Source organism: Ixodes scapularis, unplaced genomic scaffold, assembly GCF_016920785.2.
Source record: "Ixodes scapularis isolate PalLabHiFi unplaced genomic scaffold, ASM1692078v2 PGA_scaffold10__122_contigs__length_95168666, whole genome shotgun sequence".
Taxonomy (NCBI): domain Eukaryota; kingdom Metazoa; phylum Arthropoda; class Arachnida; order Ixodida; family Ixodidae; genus Ixodes; species Ixodes scapularis.
Window position 1 is genome coordinate 93,375,705 of NW_024609836.1, and position 21,828 is coordinate 93,397,532.

Below are 21,828 nucleotides of genomic sequence, written 5' to 3' on the forward strand. Positions count from 1 at the left end.
AGCAACATTGTCGGTTGCCATTTCTCGGTGACGAAGCGTGTGATTGGCTCCGAGTCCTCGCCGAGCGCTGACGTCACACTCGTGTCCAATACATGCTCGGGGTACGAACCGAAGACTTGGGTAGCTTGTGCTGCAGCTACGACATGCCGAGCACTTTCGAAAACGGTCTATTGCATTCCGAGTTACGTTGCCCAAGGTTGAAAGGTTGAGCATGATGAGAGGCATGAAAGGTTTACCATAAAATTAAAGAAAAACATTGTTTTCTTTTTTCGTCGTGCTTTTTTTTCTTTTTTTTTTCTTTTTTTTTAGCATTGTCGCAAATTAACGCATGTCTTGTTTTACGTTAAAGCGGAGAATGCGAACCTTCAAAAAAGGGAGGAACTCCGACGAAGGGTCGACGACAGCCTCGGGTCGTCACGACAATAACGAAGGAATTATTATTATTATTATTATTTTTACTTTGACGGTTGGCAACTTCACCAGGGTTACGTCACAGGCGGGCGACACATTGAGGCCCGGCGCAGCTCTAACCGCGCAGATAACCGCACTCCGCACGGGAAATATACTGCCGGTAAAAGCGACCGAAAAACGCCCCCCGGAAACAGATCCCGAATGCAGATTGTTGGGCGCTGCTCTCGTTTTTCTTCTGCCCCCTCACTCATTCTTTCTTTCTTGAACCCCGCTCGCTCACTTTTCTTTTCTTTTTCTTTTTTCTTTTTTGCCTATGGTGGCATTTAAAAGTTGAAGACGTGAGGAAAACTGCGCGGAACTGAGCCGTCTCCCGATGGCAGACGCTGTCTGTCCGAGATTAGGGTCAAGGGGCTTCAACCTTGCGCTTTCATCTGCTTGATCGACGTCATGAAAAAGTTCGTCTGCTCCGTTTGCGGGGGTCCTGATGACGTCAGAACGCCAAGCTATGATTGGCTCTGATTGAAGGATAGCGGGTAGACCTCAATGCAACTTGCTTTGAGGTCCACCCACTATCCTTCCAATCAAAGCCAATCAGAACTCGGCCTCTCTCTGACGTCACCAGAACCCGTGCAAACGAAGCAGACGAACTTACGCTCCCAATACGTCCATCCGTTAGGTTCTCCGAGCAATCTGATTGGTCGACTCCCAACGTGGGCAGCGCGCCTCTGGCGCTTCAAATTGTACCTAGGAAATTTTTTTTTCCCATAACGTGACGAAAAGATTTTGTATCAGATGATACCGATCGCCCTTCTCACTGGCTAAATCGACAAAAGTGATGACGAATGTGTTTTTCCAAGAGCATCGGGTGACAGCGTACACCCGAGCCGTGGTCGCACCGCTAACACATCTGCACTGCAGACATGTTCAAAGCACACGTATGTAGGAAGCAAACATGAACATGTTTTAGGCGTGTCCAGAGATACTTCCGCTCATCATGTCTGCTGCGAGCAGCGTGTCCTTTGTATGACATACGAGCAGCGAGGCTCCGACTTCAGGGACATCTGAAGTGTCCGTTCGAAGGCCAGGTCCCACCGCTACTTGGAACAGCCGTAAAAGACCCTTCCGTCTACTGTGTCGACACGGCGTCTTTGTTGTCTCGTGTTGACAGGGACCCTCAACCGCCATTAGCGATCACAGCCCCCCGCGTACAGAGCGGCACGCTGACATCGCGTCGCGAAAGGGATTTCGAGCACTGCCGCGCGCGCGCGTGTGTGTGTATACACTCATAAAGGCGGCTCGGGCTAACGACTCTCGTTGATGGACGGGCTCGCTCTCCGTCCGCCACGGCGACGACCTTAAACAGCAGAAACAAAGGGGCTGGCTCTTTCTCGCCCTCCCTTTGTGCCAGGCGCCTTCCAACGAGGGTATACAGCATGGCGCGGGAACAAAAGCGACGTTGATTTCTCTCACGACGCGCGGAGGCGCCGTTGTCCGAGGACTGTGCGTTTCGAAGATTGACCCACGCCCGGCTGACCTCCGAGTGTGTTGTGTGTCGAAAGAGATGGGACCAGACGTGGCGACGCTTGCTCATCGTATGGCACCAGGGTAGTGGGCAGAAGGCGTCTTGGTCGCCTGCTATAGTCAGTGCGGCTGGTGGCCCAAAAAGGGCAATTTTGGGAAGGCCTAATCATCGAACGATTGGACACGAGCGGTGCTTCAGCGTTCGGACAAGGCGTTCGGGGATTCGAGCCCGAAATCGCGTCCGACGACTGCTGCCGCTAGTTGTCTCAGTGTTACGAAAATCCTGCGTCAGATGGCGCCACCTGTCGAACCAATGGCCGGCGTCAGGTCGGCGGTCATTTTGGGGGGCTTGCTGCTGAGCGGGTACTTTCCGCAGAATCCATTCTGCACCCCCGAATTTGCTTTCCTCGGCAAGAACGAGTAGGAACGACCACCACCATGGCCCGATGACGTCGCGCTGAAGTCATGAATATAAGTTTTGAAGCTGCCAGGCTTCAAACATTAATATGGCCATCGTGAGGTGGAACACGCTTTGTCGGGGCTCCATTGTGGTAAAGCCTCTACATTGTGGCAACCGCGGGCATCCCTTGGCGAGGCTAGGCTAGGTGGCGCGAGCTACCACTCGTTATAAAGAAAGCAGGGGCTGTTAATATCCATCCTTTCATCCGGGCTTCACCATCAGATGGTCTACACGGCCTATACTTCATCTCACGAACATCTGCAGTGCAGACAAAGCCACGGGCACGAGTGCGTGGCTTTGGAAAGCACCTCCTACGCACGAGTTCTCGTGCGAACGAAAGCATTCTGCTGAGCTATAGGTTAATCCGCCCGTCCCTCTGTTTTTACTGCAGACATCTGTGTGATGGAGTGTACACACACGCCAGTGCCAAGATGGTGGTGCCCAGAGGCTGTACTTGCAGACGTGTGTACTCGTGCAACGGTGTCTATCTCCGAGCAAGAGCTGTAGGTAAAGCAACTAATCATCTGCCGTGAACGAAACTTTTGACGGCTGGAAAACTATCTGGCCAGCGGTCGCTGTATGTCAGTACGCGCCTAAAGTCGCGCTCATATTGCTCATACATCAAGGACATGGTGTTCACTGTAGACAGGGTAAAAGAAGTATCTGCGCATCAAAAATCTTCGAAACATGTTTACTTCATACATCATTCCAACATGTCATCAGACAAATTTTTGTATGACCAATGTGACCGTCGTATACAAGGAAACACGCCTCGGACAGTGTCTCTGCACAGTCTTTTGTACGAGGGGGATCGGTGGCCGAGTGGTCTAGCGCACACCAGCTCGGAGCACGTGGAGCGAAAGCTCGCGCTGCAGAACCCAGGGATCCTGGGTTCGAGCCCCACCCCTGCCCGTTTCGATCTGGATGAGCATCGTACCGGCGTGCGGTCGTGTATCACTACTGCGTGGTGCACGTTAAAGACCCCAGGCTAGCGGCTGTACCGCACTGGCTAAATTTCTCATCTACAGCTGGGAGACTCGTCGCCCCTGTGAGGCAGACCAAGTTCTAGGCTGTATAAACACACACACAACCCAATTTTTTCTTTTGTACGATGTACCTGACCGAGGGTCGATGTCGCTCTCGATGAGGCAATCCTCCAGCAAGACACAACGTCCCTCCCTACATACAGGTCCCTCGATATCGCAGCTATTCATTTTGAGAGTGGTAGGGTTGGCGATATTAAACTGCAAAAGATACCTATAAGCTCGAATTGAGGCACTGTTGTATCTCGTTCTGTTTTTTTTTTTTGCCATCGTGCATGACCAGGTGGAATGCGTACCAACGGGTTGGGCCAAACTTGTCCTGTCAAGATTGTTTGATGCATCGGTAATATGAGTACAGGTTTATAACTCTATTACCATTCGTCCTATTAAACCGCGGAGAAAGCAGTCGTGCAGTCAGACTACAAAATCTTCCATATATATAAATATATACATATATTTGTTTGTTTTTAGTTTTCATTTTTTTTTATTTGAAACACAGTGTTGCATAGCTTTTTTGCGCGTCCAAGCAACAATTCCTCCATCATCCATTCTCGTAGTAAGCTAATCGATAAAGTAATATACGTTTCGAGATTCCTCGGTTTGATATCAGAACTAACTTAAACAACTCCGAAAGCACCTAGGTCTACATCCCCAAGACCGGATAAACAACTCCTCGATCATCATTTGCGTCCAAGTCAAAACAGATCGGGGGTTCTGAGTACCTTCATTCGCGAGGAAAACAACCAAGCCTTGTAAGCGCAGCGATCGATGATTTGAATGAGACTATTTGTTTCCAGATGGAGTTTTAAGGCGCACTGTTCAGACGTCATACGAGAGAGACGCTGTTCGCCGCGGGCGCAGACAGCCATTATAACAGGACCATCACACAAGAAAGAAACATTCTCCGGACAGTGTCTGCACTCTGCCTTTTGTGTGACGTATTACCAGTGTGACCGCGATTTAAGCCCACAAAGTCTACATCTCGAAAACAGGATAAACAAAAACCCGATCATCATTGGAGCCCGAGTGAAAAAGGATCAAGAGACCCGTATTGCTCCATTCGCGAACAAAACCACTAAGCTTTGAAAGAGCGGCGGTGGTTTTAAATAAGGCTATGCGTTTCCATATCGAGTTCTAGAAGGTATATCCTCCACTGGCTGAAAGAAAATGAAAAGCAAGAAGGCGCACTAATGTGTGCGTTTAAAGATTCGTTCTACGTCGAGCATTTGGGTAGAACGTCGCGAGCTCTCCAGACGGAGATAGCGCGGCTACTTGCTGCGGTCGCGTTCGCAGCGGAGCAGTGCTTGTCTCGTGCTTCGGTGAGAGATTCGCCGTGGCGGCGCTTTCTAGACCAAGGCTGCGGCTGGCCCCGGAGGAACAATCGCGCTTGTCGACGAAGCAACCCGTCGAAGGATTGCGTTCGAGGCGTCGACCGAGGTCGCGTGGAAATCTTGCCAACGCGAAACAAAGCCGTAGTTAAGGAACGACCCGGACTTGGCGGTGCGAGCACAGCGCTTGTTTCACTCGGAGGAGACCCTAGCAGCCCAGTCACTTTGAGCTCTCGCTTGCCCTTCAAAAGAACAACGGCGTAGAACATTGTTTTTAAGGATTAGCCGATGCACAGGATAAACGGTTAACATTCTTAAAGGGGACGTGCGAGTGGTTTGGGTTGAAATGTTTCTCACTTTGCACAATCTTGGTGGAACTTGTTTAACTTACACATACCCTCAAGAAACGCCACTGAACAAGAAGCTTCTTGGTCGCTGTAAAATTTCAAAGACCAAAGCGGAATTTTTTTGTCTCTCTCTTCTTAGCGAACCGTGGTGACGTAATCACAGGATCGCAACGTTGGCGTGGTCACGGGTATCACCCCATATCAAATAGGGCTCAAAGACTGGACACGAGCACCTAACAATGTCTGGAACGTACCCCGTGCCCTGTGCATTGTCAACTCGAGCATGTGGGTATACGATGAACATTGCCGGCCCATAATCGACGTCAGATCGCGTGACCGCTGGTCCGGACTGCGAGTTGAGGCGGTGAACGCTGCTCCTTTTTCTCCAACTTTTCCCGTGACTACTGTTGCAAGGAAACAAAAAAGTAACGCGCGTTTCGTGCGTTTTGAGTGTCAAGGACTAATTCTCACCGGTATTTACTGAAAGTGCGAACGTTCTTTCTTCGGACGCACTTCATGCTCCTATGCCGCATGTGCGTGCGTACCCGCCAGCGGGGCAGTGCATGCCGACATTGCAGTGTAGCCGGCATCTTTACACTCTGTTTCATACCTAGCGTGCAACGCTGTCAAAGCTATACACTGGCGCGAGCGCGTGGCTTCATCTATGGTTTGGTTTGCGCGAGAACGCGTGCAAATTATCAACAAGATCAAGCCCCATGCTCGCGCCAGTATCCTCGACAGCGTTTCACACGAAGTATGAAACAGGGCATAAATTTCATTTCGCAATAGCGTCCGTACTAAAGAAACAAGGTGGGAGTCGCAGCGCGCGCTCCCAGCTAACTCCCATTCATCGTCTGCCAAGAACAATGATATTGATTGAGTGGAATGCACGCTTATGCACGTTCAACGTGCATTTCACTCAATCAAGACATTAGTTCTTGCCAGACGGTAAATTCGAGCTTTGGACCATGCGTTGCGAACAACGACCTCAAATATGTGACTCAGTGAATGCCCCCCCCCCCCCTACCACCCTATATTCAGCCACCACCGCAGCAACGGGTGATTTACACATATGCTATATACTTATACAGAAGCCTTCACCTGCCGCCATGAATAAACGTCCGATAGAAGGTCATTCTTGGCGAGGGAACAAAAAAGGATCGATTATTTTTCTTAATGTTTTCGTGGAATAATTGGAACGCCTGAATGCGTGCGCCTTGAAGAATACATTAGTATAACAATAATAATAAAAATAATAGTAATAATAATAATCAGCTGACATTCCTGACATTTCAGAAAACCAATCTTGACCAAATTCTTTCCTTCGTGTGTGTAACAGTGACTAATTCTTACACATCACAGAAACTCATTTGCTTTGTATGTGTCTAAAAGAAGCAATTGTATGGGTTGAGGGTAAAGAATATATGTATGCAAATGTTTTGTATACAACTTGGGTAAACAACAGTATCAGTATACAATTGTATGGGTCTTGGGTAAAATATTGATGTACACAAATGCTTTTTATGTATCTTGGGTAAACGATTGTACGGGTTTTGCGTAAACAGTTGATCATACATTAGATAAAGAATTGTATGGGTTTTGGGTAAAGAATTTATGTTAAAATGCTTTGAAAACAAGTTGGGTAAACAACTGAGAGTATATGTAAATCTAGAAAACGCAAAAAAAAAGTGTTCTTTTTTTTATTGTTAGAAGTACTTACTTTTAGTTTCATTGGAGCCCTGACTGAACTCGGCTTCTGGTCTTTGCATGGCAAATGAGCCCGGAGAATGAGTGCTAGGATAGTCTCCTTGTAGGCGACAGTCTTATCGGCATAACATATTAAACTCATTTGAATGTGTTTGTCAGGCGCGCTACACCCTGACAAACGCAGTCGCTCCTTTTTTTTTTTTTTTTTTCTTCTTCACCGGCTTAGTTTCTATTGACAGCAAATTTCCAGCAGATCTCAGCATACATTAGCGGCAATACAATACCGCATCTGATTTAGTGCCTGGTTGTCTGCTTGGCCCAATGCCAAACGATGTTCACACGATAGAAAACAGATCACCGTCGGACGGGCGAGTGTCCGTTACCGATGGTCGCTGGGTGTATATTGCATAGACCGGGTATACATTATATGAACTGAATGAAGGAACAAATAAAGAAAGTCTATGCGTACATAGAATAGGCAGGGTTTATATTATGCAAATTGGGTTTTCCGCCACGCACCCGAAGACGTCTGTCACTTGGAAATTGTTTTCAGAGCGTATACCTGTCGGTTTCGAGACCTCGACAGACAGCTGAACTTGCGAACGTGCATAGATTGCCAGCGTTCTGGAAAAAGAACTGCATACCATGAGCGCACACAAAGTCGCGCATTCCTGAAAGTCGCTGTGCTTACGTGACTCTCTCCGCGTCACGTCACGTGATAATCGTACGGACGGCCTGCAGTGGTCAGCCTTGAACAAGCGCAAAGCGTCAGACACTTCTGAGAAGGTTAATAGATTCGAACATCTCTCCGTTGTAATCCTACAACACGAGGACCGCGCAGGGTATATTTACGGGCAGTAATGGTTGTGTGCGTTGCTGTTGAACAGGTGCTGGCGGCAAGTTTTAACCAAATTCACTTCGCACCATCAATGCTGTTGATCTTGGCAGACTATAAGTGTATTTACTCGAATATATGTTACTATCAAAGTTATCTTTTGCGCACCTTAAATTCGGTGGTGTGTGTACGAGTTTGAAGTCCTCGCATTCTTAAATAAAGACCGTCAAAGTTCACACTTTAATATTACTATTATTAGAGAGTTTTATTAGATCGTTCCAATGTCTCTGATAACGATACTCGATACTCCGCCGATCTTTTTTGCGCAAGCGTCGTAATGTTATCGGGTATTGTTATCAAGGGTATCGGAAGGATTCACGAAATTTCCCTATTACTGTCGATGGAATCACATGTTATCTCACTAGAAACGTCATAGTCGGAAAAAGGCCGTCCACAGCGACGCCTTTGGTCACGCACGTCACCAGTACTGTGGCTCTCCTGAGATTTTAGCCCCTCTTGTGTAGTGCAGCTTTCCGCAGGTTCAGGTACCATGATCAGGAACCATAGCGTTTATCCTACGCATCATCTCAGGAGCTCCTGCATGTGTGCTTCCCCGAGATGCGCTTAGGAGACTAATTATATATCATCACCTAATCATTTTAACCAAAGAAAAGGGCACGCGTCATCGTGCAGGTCATGCATTCCTCGTGCAGTGGTCAACGATGCGTCCACCTACTTTTACCACTGGAGCATGGAGCCATTGGAACATAATATCGGTCACCTTTATCATGGGTAGTGCTAAAAGAAAAGCCAAATATTAATGTTTAGAATCCATCAAATGCAATACCCACTCAGGGACGTCTTAAAGTAAAGGGCTACCGAATGTTGAGAGGAATTCAGTTAAAAATATAGGGCTTGCACGTGACGTCATTCCACAATACTAGTAGTCTTTACTACTTGTTCTTCCAGAGTATATTGAATCCGGTGGCGCATACAGAATGCTGCAGAAGGTACACGCTTAACAGCGAGACCACCCCAGTGGCAGCAGATGTGGCCTTAATGCACCGTGGCGAATCGATGGCAAAAAGAACGCGAATGCAGAAGGGCGGGCGACTCTAGTCACTGTAGCCGGGATCGGGACGAGTATAGATAAGTCTTCTGAATCGTTTTCTATATATAGCCTATTTTCCTCTCTGATTACAGGCACAGCTTCGGCGAGAAGTTCTCCAAGCAGCAGTGGTTCAAAGAGGTGGCCGGCCAGCGAGAGATCCTGAGCCTGTTCGGCGGCGTGAAGCTTGAGGACGTGCGCGGCATGCGGGCCCCGTTCCTGCAGATCGGCGGCAACAAGATGTTCGAGATGCTGCACGAGGCCAACTTCACCTACGACTCGTCCATGCCCGTGTTCGAGAACAACCCTCCCTTCTGGCCGTACACCCTGGACTATGCCATCAACCACGAGTGCATGATCACTCCCTGCCCCAGCAAGTCCTTCCCGGGAGTCTGGGAGGTCGGCATGGTCATGTGGATCGACCTGCGCGGCGGCCGCTGCTCCATGGGCGACGCGTGCTCGAACCCGCCGGACGACGACGGCGTCTACAAGATGCTACTCAAGAACTTCAACCGCCACTACAAGTCCAACAGGGCGCCCTTCAATCTCTTCTACCACTCGGCCTGGTTCAACACGCAGCACCACAAGAAGGGTCTTCTGCGCTTTCTGGACACCATCCTGGCCAAGGGCGACGTCTGGCTCGTCACCAACTGGCAGCTCATCCAGTGGATACGGAACCCGACGCCCAACTCCAGGTGGGTGACGCGCTTTTCTCTCGAGCGTATAGGGCAGAGCGAAGAAAACGAAACAAAGTAAGCATCGTGCCACAAGATGCTATGTTGTCATCATCCTAAAGCCACTGTCACACTGCTCATACATTATAAAATGAACACCGTATTCGACGCAGACATAACGACACAATTACCTGCGGACATGCCTCCAATATTTTCGAAGCATCTTTAAATCATACATATATGCTTGCCTCGAGTATGTCGGCAGACAGTTTTTCGCGACACAATGTGAGAGGCAGCACCGTCATACAATAAACACGGGCCAGAGAGCGTTTGCAGGTTGCCCTATGTATGATGTATTAGAGACGCTTCTTGTTTGCCAGTCTTGTGAGGCAAGCCCTCGTGTATCGTCGTGTCCTACATTACGTTAATTCAGGGGCAGCTTAGAGACCTTTTGTTTCGCTTTGTTACTGCCGCCTTATCGGCCCTGACATAATTTAATTTCTGGATCCGTATCATAGCGAACTGCACGAGATAACAACATGCCGGGAGATGGATCGTGAAGGAAAAACGAATTGCTCGTCTTCGTCTTCACGTCTTTGTAAGCTTCAGTTTTGAACGAGCAGCTTCGCGGAAACGGTCAAATTCTGAGGACGTGACTTAAAAGTCCAGGCTAATCTCTCAACCTCTAATACTTCCAAACACCGCCCGCAAAGCAGTTTTGAAGTGACAAATTGGGCACACGCTCAAATTCTCTGGGTTTGTATATACTGCACGGCGATGAACTGGAAGCATCAATCACTGGTCTCCATCTAAACAGTTCGGTCAATTAGAAGGACAGGCGGTGTCATATACTTGGTATGTAGGTTTACACGTCAGAAATTTAGTTAGTCCCGATGGGTGTCTTGTGTCACCGCTGTAGATAAACAATTTCGCCAGTGCAATACCACTGATAGCCATGGGGTCTTTAGCGCGCATCACGCACTAGTGATACACAACCGCATGGCCATGCGGTCTGTGTGGCAGCCCTTTTACCACAAAGACCAGACAATACTCTTCACAGGATAAACAGACAAAAGCGGCGGTCACACAGACGCTGTCTGTGTGACCGGTCATCATACCAATGACGGTCTGCTCACACTGTCTGATGTGTTTTTCTTTCTGTAGGACGGTGGTCATATACACACTGTCTGCCAACATGTTATAAGCATGAATATATGTATAAAGGAGACATGATTCGAACATGCGTGAGGCACGTCTGCAGATAATTATGTTATCACGTCAGCAGCGAACGCTTGTCGTTTGTATGATATATCAGCTGTGTGACTGTGACCTTATGCCATAGACACCAGATGATCATTGGACCACGATACCGATGGCCCTTCTATTGACTGAACAGACTGAAGAAAGACCAATCATCGGTGTTTCGAGAACATCGTGGTGCAATATACATTCAGGAAGTTGTGAGAGGGCGACCCTGTGTATCCCTGCCGAGTCTCGCTAGAAGAACATGAGCACACGTCTCTCTACTCTCGAGACACCCTTCGCGGTGGGTGGCTTTGCGTACGGGAGGGAAGTGAGGGCGAGGCCGTCCCCCGGCGAGTGCTCGGCGCCCCTGAGATGGCAGGCGACAAAGGCGGCCCTGACACTCCTCGGAGGCCTCGCGAGCTCGCGTTCGCAGTCCGTCGCCTCGCCCGTTACGCAACGCCGCCGGTGCCCTCGGAACTTGCGCCCCGCCCCGCGATGGCCGCTGGCCCCAGGACCTGAAGTTGCCAAACATAAGGCATTGCAGATTTTTTTTAGATTTTTGTTAATGCAATTAAGTACGACATCCTTCGAGGCTCCAACTGTCCGGGTTTCTTATAAAAAGCATGGAGGCGCATAGCAGTAGAACGAACCGCGGGATGTACCTTTATGTTCCCGCAAAATTGTGCGTCGACACGGGTGGTTGTTGCTACTTAAAAAGAACAATGTAAAGGGACATTACCAGCACCGCTTTAAACTAGGATATATGCGACGAGAAAATGTGCGCGCTTTGCTTTGCCGCAGAGCACACGCAATCCCAATCGTATGCAATCTATGGAGCATGCTCGGCGAATCAGATATTCGAAAGAGAAAAAGTGCCCACGTCTCCTGCTTGCAAACTCTAATGTTTATCAACAGTAAGACGGCGTGTTTTAAACCAAAGTTGCGGACGCAGTAATCGATGTTATCACCATTTGCAGACTCGGCAAAACGTCTAAAAGGAATTGAGTTAATCGAAGCTATAATTGGAGGTGCCTGTTCTCCAATGATGACTAAGTACAAACCGAAAATTGCAATAGCTTTCTCGTACCCTCGTATATTTTGAATACATATTAAAATTATCATTTACAAAAAAGGGAAAAAAAAAGAAGAAAGGCGAGTGTACCGCACGTTGTTTGGCTCCCTTGCAGAGAGAGAGCGAGGGAGAGAGAGAGAGCGAAAGCAGTTGTCGCCACTTGAGCTTGTACCCTCTGGATACTGCGGTACCACCCAGAAAACAAGGCTTCCTCCAGAGAGAGAGAGAGAGAGAGGTGACGCTTTATTAAAATATTTGGGCGGAGCTTCCTCCAGACGTCATCCTGCGTCATCCTTATAGTAGATGAAGTGAGCCTGGGGATGAAAGAAGACGACAACGATTAGAACTGGGGGGAGAAGAAAGAAGAAGTAAGATAGAATAAACAAGTCTGATAAGCTTCCCCAGTGTTCTCATGTTTAAACTTTAAACGCTCGCGTCGTGTTCTCATGTTTAAACAAATTAAAATGATACTCTGGACCAAAAAACTCGTTTTCTTTTAAAGTTACATCATTTCGTGTGTGAAATAAAAATTTGACTATCTTGGTGGCGTCGCAAGCGCGAGATGCTTAGGCTTTTGCGTCGCGGCGGAGAAACGCTATTCTAAAACTCCCAGGGGTGGAACGGCTGCGCCATATGCGCCATTTTGCGCCAGACGCATGTGTCTGCGCCAACCTGCGCCATGTTGCAGAAACTGCGCCACAGCCAATACCTCGCGCCATTATGCGCCAAATCGCAAAACGTGCGACAAAAAACTTTGTTTTGTCTTGGTGTCGGTTTTATTGACTAGATTGACAACAATTAGCCCGTTTAGCCTGGTGGGCCTTGTAATCCTTTGTTCTGTTTATTCTCCCTGTGTATCCCGAGTCGGAAGCGCGCGAAAAAAACTCGGATTCTTAGCGCTACACCACCTGCGACTGGATTGTTATCCTTCAATCATCAGCGGTTAAGCAAGTCGGCTAAGGTGAGGTCGAGTCGTTAAACCTCAGATTGCCTGAGGCTCTGTGGCCCGGGATCCGGACGTCAGCCAGTTGAAAACAATTGAGCGAAAGATTCTTTTTAGTACTTCATCGTTCGAAGTTGGAACCGCATTCTCGCAAAATAAATCGTGATTTGATGGAACTGAAACGCGGTCCCGATCCGAAACCTTGCCGGCCAGCAGCTCTTACGCGAGTGGTAGATCTATTCGGCGTACATTAACCTAGCTCCTGCACGCTAAGAAAAAAGGGAGGAGAAAGGTAGCAAAAGCGACTGTTCCTCCTTGTCGCGGACAAGTTGCCCAGAGAAGGGAGGAACGGCAGTTCAGATGAAAGGAGGAAGGCGAGTTCCTCCTTGTTCAGTTGGCGCAGGGGTAGAACATCGCGCTACTGACCAAGTGGTCAACGGTTCCATCCCCAGAAAAGTTTTTTTTTTTTTTTTGTAAAGTTCTTTTTTTTTTTTTTTTTTTACCAAAACACACATAAACAAACCCAGACCGATGGAAGGAAAATTAAAGTCCTTACTATTCTCCGAGACGTTTTCCTCCTCCAGGCAGACCGGAGAAAGCTTTCGCCCTCCCGACCCATCTTCTTTCGGTTTCGTTTTTCGAGCACATCGCGCACGTTGTTTAATAAATTCATGTTGAGTTGATTGAGCTTCAGCGGCAGCGAAGGCCGCCTGTAATTCCGTCTTCTAGTACAAACGTGCAGAACATTTCGGTTGCATTGACGTTTTTACCACTAATTTTATCAAACGAGCTAACGAAGCCGCTAGAAACAGCGAAGTTCCGGAGCAGTGCCAGCAGCGCTACGTACACTGGGTAAGACGGCCGTCTCCAATTTGCGGGACACACGCGGAACTACAGCAGCGAAACCACGAGGAACTGTGTCGACGTTTTCGACGTTATGGAAATCGCGGGAACTGCGTCCAAGGAAGGCAGGTTTTCCTGCCGGCTGCCTGGGTGCCTTCCGTGCTGAGTTCGGTTCCGTTGTCCCGTGCCGAGTGCCAACTGGCGTTCAACGTGATTCTTCTGCGTGTCAGCAACATCGTCAACGTGGTTCTGTATTTCTTCGTGTCAGCGACATCGTGATGGCAGTGTGGCAGTGTTGTGGGTTGTGAACAGAAGACTGGAATTATCGCCGATGTGACCGTGTGTTCGCGTATCAGTGGTGTAACAACAAGATGAGATGACGTAAACTGTCGGGCATTGATGCCGCTGGTCGGGCCGTTATCGGAGGGGCCGGGGTGTCGCAGGATGACATTCCGCTTTACATTAAAGGGACACTGACAGGGTATTTATGCTCGCCGAGGTTTTTAGTTGTACGTGACATATGAGAGCTCAACTACCCAGAACAAAATTTGCGGCTCGAAATTCGGTTTCTTCCCGCCCGAAAACCGCCGATCAAGAACTGGCCGGTTCGAGTCTCGCTCACTCTCTTTTCCGCGGTCACGGGCCGTTTTCTAAGGTATCGATGCGACCACCAAATTTAATCAAAGTCGTGGGTCACTGAAAGCACACACTCAATATTAAAAATAGAAAAAAATATAAAACCCATTTTTTGTGGCTTCTAAAAAGCTGCAAATACGTTGATTGAAAAAAAAGTTCCACAGACAACCGGAAGCATTCTGTGCGTGCGTCGTTTCGCGTATCGTGGGACTCTCAGGGACGGCGATGGCAGCGGACGACGGACGTGGGACCTCTATTTCAGAACTGTCGTTCGCGGTACCGGCGAATTTTGTCTGCCTTTAAAAGAGAAATTTGGGACTGGTCAAAAGAATTGGTATTCATCCCGTACGACACGCCCGACCACCAAGCCGATTTGCACGAAGACGTCGCCGAGCCGTCGCTCCCTTCTCGTGGCTGAAGACATCGCTCGCGCAAACGTCAAGCACGACGTGTCTACTTCGAGTGGAATATGCACGCGTACGATTTCTTTACTAGGTGAGAATGTCGCGAATGCGTGGTGCATCCCGACTTCGACCCGGGAGTGCTTTTGCTAGAGGAATATCGGCAGCAAACTTTCCAACTTACAGTTTATCGGCTGAATTATTACTAAGGAAAGAGATACCCCATTTTCGATATGCACCAGTAGCTCAGTGGGAAAGACGTCCCCTTCACACGCGGTAGGCCCTGGTTCGATCCCCCGTGAAACCTTTTTTTTTTTTTTTTTCTAAATATTTTTTGATGTCTACATTTCTTTTTTTTTTTTTTACAACTACTACTGAAGAAACAAAAAAAGAAAAAAATAAGAAACAAATGTTGTGGACGACACGTCGCTGAATTAAATGGTATGGGATTTCCTTTTTGACACCTGCGAACTCAATGTAATCACTTTCCACAAAATGCAAGGAGCATATAAATCAGCGTCCGCTTTCCGAGGTGCCCGTAAATGGTCTACAGGAATTGCAGCCAGCCATTGGTCCCGATCCCGTTGATCTTTCGGAAACTCTGTCGCACAATGCCACTTGTGTTTCGGACGCGGGACATGTGAGCCGGCTCTTCACGCAACATCTTGGGTGTATTCTTTTCGGAGCCGATCAAAATTCACCACGGGCACTCACTACTCATCTCCAACTCCTCAATGTACAAAACAACTCATCTTGGAGTACAGAACAACGAGCGGAACAAACATAACTGCAAAAGAATCCCACGGCGAGCAGTTCCCATACGCCGCATGTCGTCTGCTACCGAAAAAAAAAAAAAAAAAACACACGGTCGGGTGCAGCCACGTGACTTCCGCCACACATTCTCTTCTCTCCACTTCTCCGACCTCCGTCGGGTTTCGGTTTCGGTTTCGAGCAGTTGCGTCTTTTGGCTTTATTAAAAAAATACGCGACTCTGTTGCAAAATATTAATTGGGTAGTCCTCCGACACCATAATGAAGCGCCTGGCAAAAAATTAAAAAAAAATTTTGGGGGGTGTCAGTGTCCCTTTAAAGAGTTTAAAACCACTTGAGGGATTAGGTGCAGTCGATCGACGTGTGGATAGTCATGTTGGAACGCTGGTCTGAACGGTAAGCTCCTATCGTACAGTGGCCAATGTGACTGTCGGTCCCCGAGAGCGATTGCGCTCTGGGGAAAAGACAACACTACGAAAGTATGACGGAAAGTACGTATATTTATAATGGAAGTTTAGCATAAAAAAAAAGACAGGCAAAATCGAAAAAAAAAAACGCTATCCTTTATTTTACTGTTTAAATATATTACGGTTCCTGTAGAAACTGCCCTCTAAGTGGCGCGCTGGGATGAGCGCTAGAAGTTTTCGAGCTCGCAACGGCGCAGCTCCGTACACTTAACAGTTGTCGGAAGTCGCGGCTTTATTTCAAGTTCAAGTTGATCAAGCATTCAAGTTGATCGAAAAGCGATTTCTGTGCCCGTGAAGCATCACTTCCAGCTGAGTGGATATCCGCTCTACAGAGATTAATTCAAGACGGCAATTGCAGCTTTGCGCGAACAGCACAAATAGAAAAACGAACACTACAATATAAATACTGGCTACGAAGGGCCATGCGGGAAAACAAACTCATGGCTTGGAACCACATTGGAGCGGCTCGATTTATTGGCTTTCAAATAATTATGGCATGATCGAGCGTCTTCTTTTTAATAAGAGATTCATCCCCTGAGCCATTAAAGATAGCCTCAGATGTATGGCATTGCTGGAAAAAAATGAACATGTTCGGAATATTTTTTTTTGCTTAGGGAGTCACCGAAAAAATTCGTACGTTCAAAACGACCACTATGAAAGACGGAAACGCAGGGCTCGGTAGTAGTGATCGGGGTAGTGTGCTGTTGTATTGATGTTTGTATGTGCGATGCCTGTGTATGCGTTCAATATATGTTGACCTGATGTTCGTAGGGTTTGTAGTGTGCGCAACGTGTCTACATGTGTTAGAGATTCCGAAGAAAAGGAAACGCAATTGGGCGTAAGGAAATAAAAATATTTTTTTGTAAAACATGAATTGGGCGGTACCTAGCGCCACCTAGCCTAGCTACGTGCGATTACTCTGCTTGACCCTGCCATCTGGTGGCAAGCGATTTAACATCCTTTTACGCTACGCGGCGACGCGGCTACGCCATAATTTCGTGTTACCATGCTGAGTGAGATAAGCCAAGAGGTTGCTTCGGATTTGCTTTTTTTTGAGAGCGGCTTTTGGTTTTGCGGGCGAATGATTTTCACTCCTCCGTGATGTGCGGTTGACGCAACGGTTGACGAAGGAATTGTGGCTCGAGGAATCGCAAAGGTAGGACATAAAGTGCGCGAACTGAGTGCCGGTTGTCTCCGTTGAACATAGCAGTGCTGACGATGAGAAGACTGAGTGACTGCATGCTTTCGAAACGTAAGTTTCTTTACCTGCAGGGGTAAAGAAACTTCGGAAATAAATACAGTTCGCGGAAAGCTCGTGTTACGTTTTTATTTCCTGCTCCTCTCGCTTCGTGCAATAGACTTAGTGTTCTCGTTAAGCCTTACCGAGCTCGATTTGCTCGATTCGTGGCCGCCATAATGAGATGCAGTCGACGGAGGAACTTTTCCTCCCCTGCTTAAAGGACACATGCAAAGGAAAAAAACATTTTTTTTAAACGGCTTAGATGGAAAAAGGACGCCATAAAACGATTTTACAACGAAGAAAAAAAATTTTTAGAGCTATATTTACGGCGCAAAACGAATTTGTAGTTGGCGCCCGCGGGCACCGCGGAAAAGTGGTCTGTATTTATCACGTGACTGGTCTTTATTTATCACGTGGTGCTTGCGCTCTTTCGGAAGCTTCCTATGGCCTCTAAAAGTAACTTATTCATCTTTGTTTGAAGTATAACAAAAAACCAAGACGAATAAGTAACTTTTAGAGCCCAAAGGAAACTCCTGAAAAAGCGCAAGCAGACGCGATAGACCTGTGCGCCGGTCAGACGACGGCGGCGGCGCCCCGAAGCAGACGAACTTGTGCGGCGGCGGCGACGGCGGCGTGGAGAAACGCGTTGAAGCGGCGTTCGCACAACGCTCAGCGTGCGGCGGCGACGCAGCGCGGCGGCGCGCGGGCCTACCACGTGACCAGCGGCGGCTCCCGCGAGCGCCAACTACAAATTCGTATAGCGCCGTAAATATAGCTCTAAAAATTTTGTTTCTTCGTTGTAAAATCGTTTTATGACATCCTTTTTCCATCTAAGCTGTCTAAAAAGATTTTTTTTTTTCCTTTGCATGTGTCCTTTAAGGGACGAAAGTTTCTCCCTTTCTGAAGGAACATATGTGTCAAGAGCGTTCCTCCCTTTAGGGAGGACTATACTGATCCTTTTTTCTAAGAGTGTGCTTATCGCTTCAAATACGATAACTTCGTTAATCGTAGTCTGCTGCTTCGATATCGAGTTGCACCCTAGGATAAACTCGAAATTTGTTGCCCTGTTCCTCCGTGCAACTGCACGTCCGTTGCTTACGCACGTCACGTGGTTCGCACATATAATTACTAAGTCGAGCACGTGTGGGTTTTGCGATAAGCAGTGCTGGTTTGCATTTTCAGCAGCTGAAAGCCTCTCAGAAAATATCAAGGACGCTATCTTCAGAAACATAGGGTACTTGCTTTTTGATTCTCATTAAGGCTCACAAAGTTTCAAGTTTTCGCATCTGTTATGCTGTTATCCCATCTACCTAGGTTCCTAACCACTCATGTTCGTCTGTGCTGCTAAGCACGATTGAAATTGCTCCCGTGGTTGTCTAAGACACAAGCTGAAGTGCAATGAGAACTGATCTGAGCTGCTCCTAGCCTGCTCCAGAGCGTAGTTTTAGCTGCTCCCAACCTGCTCCAAAACAGCTGTTTCAGCTGCTCCCGTGGCTGCTCCCAAGTACATTTCATGAGTTCCACCCCTGAACTCCTCTGCGTCGCGTGCGCTAATACAAGCGCTAAATTTAGCGCTAGCGTGCGCTAAAATTGCGTACGTTATTCTAAAACTCCCTAATAATGTGTAGACCCCTACAGTAGATCCACGCTGCGACACTTAGCTTACGTCAGCGTCGCCGTCAGCGCGTCTCGCACTGCCTCACAACGAGGGCGACGCTTGCACCCGGCGAAACCCAAACAAACGCGTTTGTCGCTCCGCGGCGAATCTCTTCGAGCTTGAGTGTATTTTCTTCTTGGGGCGGGTTGTAGGCCGAATCCACTAACGATGACGTCATTCGCAAGCCTTGTCTTCCTGGTGTTATCGGATAAGCTTGGGAAGTCCCACAACGCTCCAGTCCGCATCTTGCTAATAACAGTCGAGGGGTGACCATCTGTTTGTCGATCGTTACAGGATCAACAGCTTCGAGCCCTGGCAGTGCAACCCGCGAGACCGCCCTGAGCCCTGCCACCACCCGACTGTGTGCAACGTACCGTACCAGGGCGGCCTCCGCTACATGAAGACGTGCCAGCCCTGCCCCAACGTTTACCCGTGGGTGGGCAACACAGGCTTCGGCAGCAAGGGAGCACGCCGCAAGTGAACCGGGTCTCCTACCTACACCATGATGTCTGCCCGTAGCCACTTTGGGGCTTGAGACCTTCAGGGGCCGTCAACCGACTTCCACCGGAAGATCGGCGACTTTGCGAGGACGCCTTCCATCAATTCGACGAAAAGCCCCCGGTTAAATGATACGCGGGAAGGAATGGTTCGCTCGTAGGCAACCGGAATTAGGACCGCTTCACGAGTGTTTTACGACATGAAGGTATTAAGGGGTAAACTTTTGGGGATCAGCAAACCACCTCTGAAAACGATGCGTGGATACAAGCAAAAGAGGCTGTAGGTTTTTACATATGGGATTATCTTTTTCAGGGCGTCTTCGAGTTTTGCGCGAAGGCTCTGCAGCGTGCCTTAGAAAAATAATTGCCCGTTAGTTTTTTTATAGGGCTCATTTTTTAAAAAAAGGAGCAAAAGCGTTTCTCTTTGAGAGATACACTCTGGCTATTCCCCACCCGATAACGTATTTATTGTTTTAATCGCACACAGGAGCACAAGGAACTACTTTTTTTTTTTATCATAGCGATCCGTGGTGTTTTGGTGAAAAGACAGCGAGGTGCCTTTTTTTTTCTCCCCCGCGAGTGGCTCACCGTGCACACCTTGGCTTCCGTCAGGACCACGGTAGCCTCTCCCAATCGTGATGCTGCAGTATTTCGGTGGAAAGAACCGGCACCTCGCTCGCTCTTTTGGCCCAGTCATCTTCATCATGCACCATGGCCTCAACGGTTGTGAAGAGGACGGTATATTTTTATTTCTTCGAGCGTTGTTTTTTTCTTTTTCGTCCAGGGAATGTCTGAGTGGCGGGGGTCGGTGGGACCCTCTAAAATGGTCCAGGAGCGGACATCAACAGCAGGGCCATGTCTATGGGCCTGAAGGGTGCGAGGCAACATTTTTAGAAGTCAATTATCGTGTACTGCACCCTGTCTTAGCACCAATCACAGGACTTCCTTTGGCGGTTCAGCCAATGACAGGACGATCCGTATTATACTCCAATGGCCATACGGCCTCACTCCTTTTGCTAGTGAAACTTCATGGTCATTGGAGCATAATACCGATTAATTCTTTTATTGGTTGTTAGCTTCTTGAAGACCAATGATTGTTGGGCCGAGCCTATTTTGGTGTTGTATACATTAATGGAGTACTAAAAGTGTACACTACGAAACTGAACATGGATGTTGCGATATGATGGCTTGCCTAACTAACATCTCAGTTCTGGGATTTTGGCGTTGTACAGACTCGTGTTACGTGCTTACGTGGCGTGACGGATCTGGAGGCTAGTGAACAAAATTTTAAATCGAGGTATTTCTCAGTAGCACTGCGAAGCTCATGCTTTTTCTCTTTGTCACATGCAACTTTCTTGCAGCCTGAATTTTCGGGCGATAAGATGAGTTGGGTCTAATGTCGGACGTCATGCGGAAATACTTACGTATTTCCGCATGACGTCCGAAGAGCTAATACGCAGACTGCAGCGTCGGTTGCTATTAGTAATTGGGATTCTCATTAGAAGAATTTTTGAAATATGCGACAAATCACTACAAACAATAATACCCCAAAATCCTAAATACACATATAACGCTGTTTAGTTACACGCACTCGTAAACTCATATTCTAATATTTCGCCCCAATGGAAGAGTCAAACTCTCGCTCAAGCGACAAGTATACAGTTTGACTATGCCACCGCTGCCGCAATGCATCGAGGGAGCTTTAGTCTTTCTGCACGTGCGACAACCTTGCTGGAGCTCTGCACGTGTGGAGCATGAGGCGGCACGAGCCGTCTTGTGCACTGCTGCCTGCCTCCTGCGAACTAAAGTTATGGCGGCGTCATGCATGCGCCGAACGCTTGGTGAGGTCGGTCTATTGATATAAAAGGAACGCCGGTTTGAGAGTGTGCTAACCGAAACATGGTCCACGCGACTGCACACCTCGTGACGATGTATAAGGCTTCATCGTACAAGTAAAGCCCCTCAATCCTGGGAAAAAGTGGCGCCATTCATTGTTGTAGAAATGCTCGAGGCACGTACCGCGCGCCTCTTCTGGGAAATTCATGGCGTCTGAAATCTAGCTCAGTGCCTCTCAAGTGCGTCTCAAGGGCTGTCGAAACAGGATACGTTTACTGCAGTCACAGCATCTGCTGTACAGAAGGTGGAGGTTTTCCTCCGGTTCCAATCTGCTTTATGACGGTTTTATTATTTTATTTTACTTTCTCGCCGGGGGGAAAGGGATTTTCCGCTTCCGGCCTCGGACCAAGGCTTGGAGCGTGCTCATCATGTGAGTTCGTACAGCCATTCACACGCTCTGCAGGCTGTCATCAAGTTCTCCGCTGTTGTCTTCAGTTCCCAACCTCCAGAAGAAAAAAAAAAAAAGGAGAACAGATGACGGCGATGAGACGATAAGGAAAGTCGTGCTGTTTGCGTGGTTGATGTCCTCACTGAAGACTTACGCGCGCTCCACAACGTGCACTCTTTTTTCTTCAAAGTGTGAATTTTCGTTGATATTGTTGTTGTTGTAGAGCACGGCATTTGCTGTGTCCTGTTCGGACAGCCCTTCGGTCATCCTGCCTCGTACCTCTAGAAAAAAAAAAAAAAAAAAAGACTGAAGGTCCACATGGTGGACTGGCCCACGGCC

General features: G+C 48.1%; 1 protein-coding gene across 1 annotated transcript in view; it reads left to right on the plus strand.

The window, feature by feature from the left end:
- LOC8037194 overlaps positions 1 to 19,379 on the plus strand; it is a 43,581-nt gene extending 24,202 nt beyond the window's left edge. Inside the window, exons 5-6 of the mRNA XM_040504323.2 lie at positions 8,856 to 9,455; positions 19,003 to 19,379. Of these exons, the coding sequence (XP_040360257.2) occupies positions 8,856 to 9,455; positions 19,003 to 19,189 (787 nt within the window). The 3' untranslated portion in view covers positions 19,190 to 19,379. The remainder of the gene's footprint in view (positions 1 to 8,855; positions 9,456 to 19,002) is intronic.
- The last annotated feature ends 2,449 nt before the right edge of the window (positions 19,380 to 21,828 follow it).